The sequence below is a fragment of the Hibiscus syriacus genome, unplaced genomic scaffold (genome assembly GCF_006381635.1).
Source record: "Hibiscus syriacus cultivar Baekdansim isolate YM2019G1 unplaced genomic scaffold, ASM638163v2 tig00116989_pilon, whole genome shotgun sequence".
In the NCBI taxonomy this organism is placed as follows: domain Eukaryota; kingdom Viridiplantae; phylum Streptophyta; class Magnoliopsida; order Malvales; family Malvaceae; genus Hibiscus; species Hibiscus syriacus.
Genome location: NW_024063508.1, coordinates 8,566,507 through 8,573,390, shown reverse-complemented (window position 1 = coordinate 8,573,390; position 6,884 = coordinate 8,566,507). Strand labels below are relative to the sequence as shown.

Genomic DNA, 6,884 nt, shown 5'->3' with positions numbered 1-6,884 from the left:
AGTTGTCGGGTGGTTCATTTTGTCTTGTCACTTGCGCATTGTTGCACGACACGTGTTAGTGCTTTTGGACCGGCTTAAGGCAACGTGCAAATTCAATTTAATAAAGTAAACTATACATGTGGTCCTTATATTTTCTATTTGTCTAATTTTAGTCAACGATAAAAAAGAACGATTTTAGTCCATGTCTTATTGGTTCGTTCAATTTTACTCTCATATACTAATTTATTTTATAGATATGAATAAATTTAATAAAATTCAAAATTTATATTTTGAATTGGATTTATTTTGATTTGATGGATTCTCATTCATAGACAAGCCAACCACCAAATCATTAACATCAGTTTTTTTATTCACTGGCTCAAACGGAGTATCAGAATTGGTCCCAAAGATATCAATTAGTTCAGATTTTTCATTTGCAGCCACACAATTACAACTCACGGCTGACTTGTCATCTACAGTCATCCCAGAGAAGAGATTATCCACATTTTCTCTGCCCTCACCAGTGTGAAATGAGACATCTGCAAAGGGATCATCATCATTTTTCAGTTCCCTGGTGCTGAAACCAGTGTCTATGCCATCTCCAAATAAGTTATCAATAAGCGGCGTAGCTGTCCGTAATGCAGTATTTAGGTCATGTTGGTTCCTTTCTGAAGTAGCTAGTCCATTGTAATCATCTAGATCACCAGTGTCGATTAGATCAGGCATTTGAATAGGTGTGGTCTCAGCCTCCAAATACTTTTCTGAATTACTTGCCGAAACACCATGTTGTTCCCCATTCAAAAGGATCAACACCTGTTTAAGAAGCATATCATGTGACATCAATCGAGAGCAAGCAAAAATATCTAATTTTGAAGGTTGAAACTTGAAGGTTGAAACATGAAAGTTGAAACAAAAAGTAAATATCTCAAAAGGATCAATAGCGGCATCTATTTCGTTAACTGAGAAACTTGTATCCTACCAGCTTTAAGTTAGTATTCAGAGTAAATAATAACTTTTCAATTCATATTATGAATCATATCATTTAAAGCAGTCGAGATTAAAGCGCGACTATCATAAGAAGATCGACTATGGTCATTCATAATGAAGGAAAGTCAAGACAAGGGAGCTGAAATATAATGTGGCGTCAAATGGGAGCATCTTAAAATATCTCAATCCATAGGTTCAAACAAAAAGTAAATATAAAGTGGTCCTCTAACAATAATAATAATAAAGAGAAAACAACAGATTAATCAATATGAGTGTTCTCTTTAATTCTATAACCCTAAACAACAGGCTTGATATTAAAAGATAACACGAGTTTCATAGATTTTTCCCCCATTCAAAAGAACAACACTAGATCAACTTAGATTTGCATAAATATGGCATCATAAAATGCAAGATCTTTATGAACTCAAACAGGATGGGAGTTCAATTGGCCTTCCTAGCTTTAATCATAAATTTTTCCATATTACCAAAAGCAAGTTCTTAAGCATAAGTTATTTCAATTTTCCTTCCTCTCCCATGACACAAGTTTACTACATTAGAGATTATTGTAGTTTCCTTGTTGGTAAACAAAAGGAAAAGGAGAAAGAATCTACAAGCATGCCACCAAAATCAGTACTATGAGCTGGCCTTAATCAGTAACAAAAATTATTTTCATCTTGCTGATTAAAAGTATAACAGAGGGTTGACTAAGATATTTACCTTGTTGGCCTTTTCTCTGAGGGAAGCTTGGGGGGACTCGGAACATCTCAAAACAACATCTTTGTTCTCGGTAAAATAAGAAGCCACAATTAAGAAATGTTCATCTTCCTTTTTCCCCAAAATGGACTCAAGCACACATACAGCTTTCATGCGAACCTGGCCATCATTAGTTTTGGTCAAAGTTGAAAGAAAACAAAAAACACAAATATACCATTTCTTTTTGCTGGAAAGAAGTCAATATAGATTAATCACCAATACAAACATGGTCATGTTGTTAGGACCGTCGGCGCATCCCATGGCGCAACGGAAACAAAATTCGACGGTCTCACCAGCGATCCAAGTACGAAAAACTGAAATCGGGAGGAAGAGATGCAAATACTTACAGCGGGTTCCTTGAAAAACAGCAAGGAAAGCAGTGAATTCTGGTGCTGTAGATCGGTTCGAATCGTAAGCCTCGACGAAATCACGTCTCATCCTCTACTCAGTTCACCCGATTGAGAGCAATTTTGTTTTCCCCCAAAACAGTTTTAAGAGAAAGTGGCTGAAGGTTTTGTCTGTGTTCTTCCCAAAACGGCTGTTAGACCTAACACACCCTTTTATAACCAAGTTACCCTAGTCATATTAGGGTTTTTATTATTTCAAATTAATTAAATCTATATTTAATTAATTAGAATTTAATAATCCTTTTATATCCAAGTTACCCTAATCATATCAAGGATTTTATTATTTCAAATTAATTAAATCTATATTTAATTAAATCTATATTTAATTAATTGAAATTAAATATTCGGGATTATTAAAATATATATACTTAATTAACTCTAGATATATTTTAGTAACGTACAACAAATTGTACATTTTTGCTTGTTTCAATCTTAGGGTGTGACCCTGTAGGTTCTTGTAACATTAGAAGTAATTATTAGAACAATTCTAATATTACATACAATGAGTGACATCTAGCAATATATCATTGTCACCTAAGTTACAAGAAAATATAATTCGATATATCATCTTGGTGATTAACTCTTTTATGTATTATATCCTTATGTCCTTTATATCTAGAATAGGCACAAGTCTTGGAATAGTCACACTTGTATAGCCCATCTATTGTTTCTTGATTTCTAGAGTAGACTTTAATTAACGAATAATTTATGATATCTCATATCAACTTATTCGAGCATGGCCATGTGTTTCTAGTCTTACTCAATCAAGTGGCCTATGATATATTTCCTATTATGTAGAAAGGACATATCCTATCTTAATCATACACACCCACTACATATATTGAGATATATTCAATAACAGTCTTTATAGAGCAACCACTTATGGAGCTTGTTTAGCTGCATCAAAACATACAACAATATATGTTGGGATAGCATTGATCTCAAGTCTGAGGATCATACATATAGCCATCACCATGAGTAATGTTATGACTGTCACATAATAATCCAAGACATATGCTCATGGTGGGTCAATCCAATACATTGTTCTCTAACAATATAATCATGTATTAATTCTGACATCTCTATGTCAATGACAACTTGTTGTCATCAATCAATAACATGTTAGTCTTGAGCGTATTATTATTGTCCATGCCCATAATAATACTTGACTAGGGATCTTTTAATAATAACAATTATGTCATTATATGGACTTTATTATCTTCCAGTTTATGTTAAACACATATATATAACTGAAAATAATAGCGGCAATGCCTTTATTTAATAAAATCGGTAAATAAAAATATTATTACAATCATCATATGATTGGTCTTTGAGCATACTCTAACACATGTAATGAGAACGGTGTGCCTTCATGTACACCAAAGTAGTTAAGGTGAAACTGATTTTGGTAGCAGGTCGCACCCAAACCAAAAATAAATAAATAAATAAACAGTACCATTGCACTGATAATTCATTAAATAGGTGCAGTGAGTTACCTGCCAAGTTGGAGATAGAAGCTTAGATTCAAGGGCATGACTTAAAGCCAAAGCATCGAGCTTTGCAGACTCCACAAGGAAAGCCTGAATTGCATCTCGTGTAGGCTGCAGACGAACGCCACCAGATGTCACTATTGTTTCGCCACCAGATGTCACTATTGTTTCTAACAATCTCTCTTCACGAGTTTTAATTGATTTATTCGAGTTGGATTCTCCATTTGTTATTTCTGTCTTTAATACTCCCGAATCCTGGCCCCAACGTCTACTAGCAGAACTCCCAGAAACCCTTTGAGTTCCATTGTGCAATTCAACAGGTTCACACCAATCAGAATGGTCAGTTTCTCTAGTCAATGACCTCCGAAGCGTTGGGCTTTTATAGTTTCCATTATCATTCTTTCCAAGTGAATGACCCTGAGTGAAACTACTAATTCCCTGATTGATAGAAGCACTTCCGATGCCAACTACCTCACTTAGAAATGATTTCTTATCATCCGATGGCATTTCGAAGTTTGTGTTCCCAAATCCTTGAATTCGTTTGCTAAGGTCATCTGCAGGAGAAGGCTTACTGGGATTATTGTCCTCTGCAAATATAGAAGAAATAGCTTCATTGCATCGCCCTTCAAAGGATCCGGTTTCCCTCTGTAATGAAATAACTGACACACAGCGGCAGAGTTCCTCTGCATTTCTCTCCTAAAATCCACACCAGACTTCCCCACTGCATATTTTATCAGCCTCAAAGCCTGTAAAAATCCCACTACCGAGTATTCTAGCATGTTCAGATAATTCATTTATAAGATGTATTCTCTACCATTTAAATTATACATTTCGTAATTCAGAGCATTTACATACCAAAACTTCTTAGCCTTTGAAGTCTATTAGGCTCTTTGTTAATAACTTTTGCGTTAGTTGCATTTATATACAGACACAAGTTATCCTTTGATACTGATACTTTAGCTACTGACTAAATTGAGTTCAACTTCAAAATTTTGGATTCATAACTTCATCAGGAAAATTTCCCCATCCAAAACGACAAATTGATTATAATTTACTAGATTTAACCAAATCGAAACAAATTTCAACGCGAATTGAAATTAATTCATCTTTTGTTTGACGATGGGGCTTTTGTGATCGAGTCGTTTCAATACAAACTCGTAGACCTCTTTAACGAGACTAACATGAGACGATCCCAAGAGCTCGCAGATCTCTTCTAACTTATAAACGGGGGCTACTTTGTCTTCGTCAGACGTAGCCCCATCTATCATCCGCGATCTCCAATAACTAAGATTCCACCGCTCGCCTGCTCGAATCCATTTCTGAAAAAATATATAAACAGAAAATCCCGAATTCTTGGATATAATTGAAGGGATTAAAATCGACCAATTTGCTCCATTAGCAGAATGAAAAAGAAGGAAGGTCGTCAAATTTCAATAGACTGGATTGAGTTATGACAGATTTTTTTTATTTTTGGAAAATCGAATTAGGGCAAAGACAGAATTTGTATTTTTGCGGGATGTATCATGGCATCCTTAATATACGACTAAATAAATACGTTACTGGAAATATTAATATATTCAGTAAAATGCTGTTTAAAATATTATTTTTATAAAAAATGTTAATATTGAACGCTAACTAAAATGTTTAACATTCCCGATAAAGCGCTACCTAAAACATTATTTTTCTACCGGAAATGTTAATATTAGGTTCTACCGGAAATTAGTTAGTGAAATTAACATTTTCAGTAAAAAATAATATTTTAGATAACGTTTTACCGAAAAATATTTAAAATATTAATTTTTCAATGTGGTTTTTCTTTAACTGTTTATTAAAGTTGTTGTATTATTTTAACGAAGGCAACCGAGTTGTCAGGTCGTTGATTTTTTCTTGCCACTTGCGCATAATTGATGTAGACACCTGTTTTTGTCCACGTCTACAAAAATATTAATATTATAATTTATTATTATTATTATTATCATTATTATTATTATGTTTATTATTATTATTATTATTTATACATATATTACATTTTGCAGGCCAAAGCCCAGTACAACCCGAGGCCCAACGGAGGCCCACCAGTGACTCAGATATAAGCAACCCACTAGCAACTCGGTTCAAGTCAAAATCAGACCCAACACCAAGCCAAACTCGAACCGGCCCAACTCAACCCTAACCCTAGGGTATCTTAGAAGCCAGTCGACGCTTCAGCTCCCTCAGGCACATGAGCTTCATGCGCCAACTTTTCAAATCCATCTGCCGTTCAAGCTGAGCCTCCCCTCGCCGACAGCCTCTAACGTCAATGTTATCACCTACAGTGACCAAAAATGCATTAAACATAGAAAAATCTCATCAAAAGTCAGAATAACCTCAATAAAAGAATGAAAAAATCCAAAAGTAAATACAAGGCTATCCCGATGCAATCTACTATGTAACATTATCATCTCAAGTCAATTACCACAAATGAGAGGCATAAAAGAAGAGAATACAAAGGGTAGAGAGGATGAGGGATTCGGGGTTTGAAAAAAGAGAGGGAGGAATCGAGGAAGAATAGAGAAAATACAGAGAGAAGAAGGGGAATCGAAAGGTATATTCGGTGTTAACAAAAAGAAAAAAGAGACATCAACCCAAAAATAAAATAAAAGAGAAAAGAGAGGAGGAGAGACTCATACCTTGGTCGGAAGGTCATCGGAAAGCCCAAGAGTCAAAGGTTTTCAAATCTTCTAAAGTTAATATTTAAGATCTAGGGTTAACGGGTGGCCTTTAGGCTAAATCACGCTGAGTTATGGGTAGAGGGGGTTGAGAGGAATCTGCTGAGGGCTTTTTGGTTTCCTTCGACCGCCGTGCTCCGCCGTGGACCTCATCGAATGCGACGAACCCTTTCTTCCCCAACGAGGGGAATGTTGAGAGAGTTCTCTCTCTATTTTAGAGATGAAGGAGGAAATGAGGGGAGTTGGGAGATATTAGCCGTGGGTTTGGGTATAAATACCCAAGCCAAAACGCTGTCGTTTTGCCCCCACCCCATCCGTGCTTTCTGTTTAGGGGACAATAGCCGTTTTGGTCCCCAGGGTTTTGTAATCTCATATTGAGCCATTTAATGAAGTTCTAATTTCTTTGATTTCGAGCATTTATTTTTTAGAACTTATGATTTAGTCATGTTATTGTATGTTATGTCATTCTTGTAAATATTTGACTTTGGTCTCAATGTTTATAAATGTTTCATTTTAGTCACTGATTTCATGTGTTGTGTATTTTTCTTTAACATTCGAAT

General features: G+C 35.3%; 2 protein-coding genes across 2 annotated transcripts; both read right to left on the bottom strand.

The window, feature by feature from the left end:
• Positions 1-291: 291 nt before the first annotated feature.
• Positions 292-1,928, bottom strand: LOC120193160 (protein MODIFIED TRANSPORT TO THE VACUOLE 1-like; the record flags this gene model as incomplete). The annotated part of the gene is made up of 2 exons (XM_039195745.1): positions 1,684-1,928; positions 292-792 (listed from the first exon to the last, which is right to left on the bottom strand). Coding segments are annotated over exons 1-2 (651 nt in total), but the record flags the coding sequence as incomplete, so codon positions are not given.
• Positions 1,908-4,884, bottom strand: LOC120193159 (protein MODIFIED TRANSPORT TO THE VACUOLE 1-like). Its single transcript, XM_039195744.1, has 3 exons — positions 4,798-4,884; positions 3,477-4,312; positions 1,908-1,953 (listed from the first exon to the last, which is right to left on the bottom strand). Exons 1-2 carry the CDS (start codon positions 4,882-4,884, stop codon positions 3,515-3,517), a joined length of 885 nt encoding a protein of 294 aa, XP_039051675.1. The 3' UTR covers positions 1,908-1,953; positions 3,477-3,514.
• Positions 4,885-6,884: the final 2,000 nt, after the last annotated feature.

Coding starts and splice junctions, on each gene's coding strand:
- LOC120193159 (XM_039195744.1), bottom strand. CDS start 4,884: ATGATAGATGGGGCTACGTCTGACGAAGACAAAGTAGCCCCCGTTTAT. Junction 4,313..4,797: donor AGCTCTTGGGATCGTCTCAT/GTTAGTCTCGTT, acceptor TGTGGATTTTAG/GAGAGAAATGCAGAGGAACT.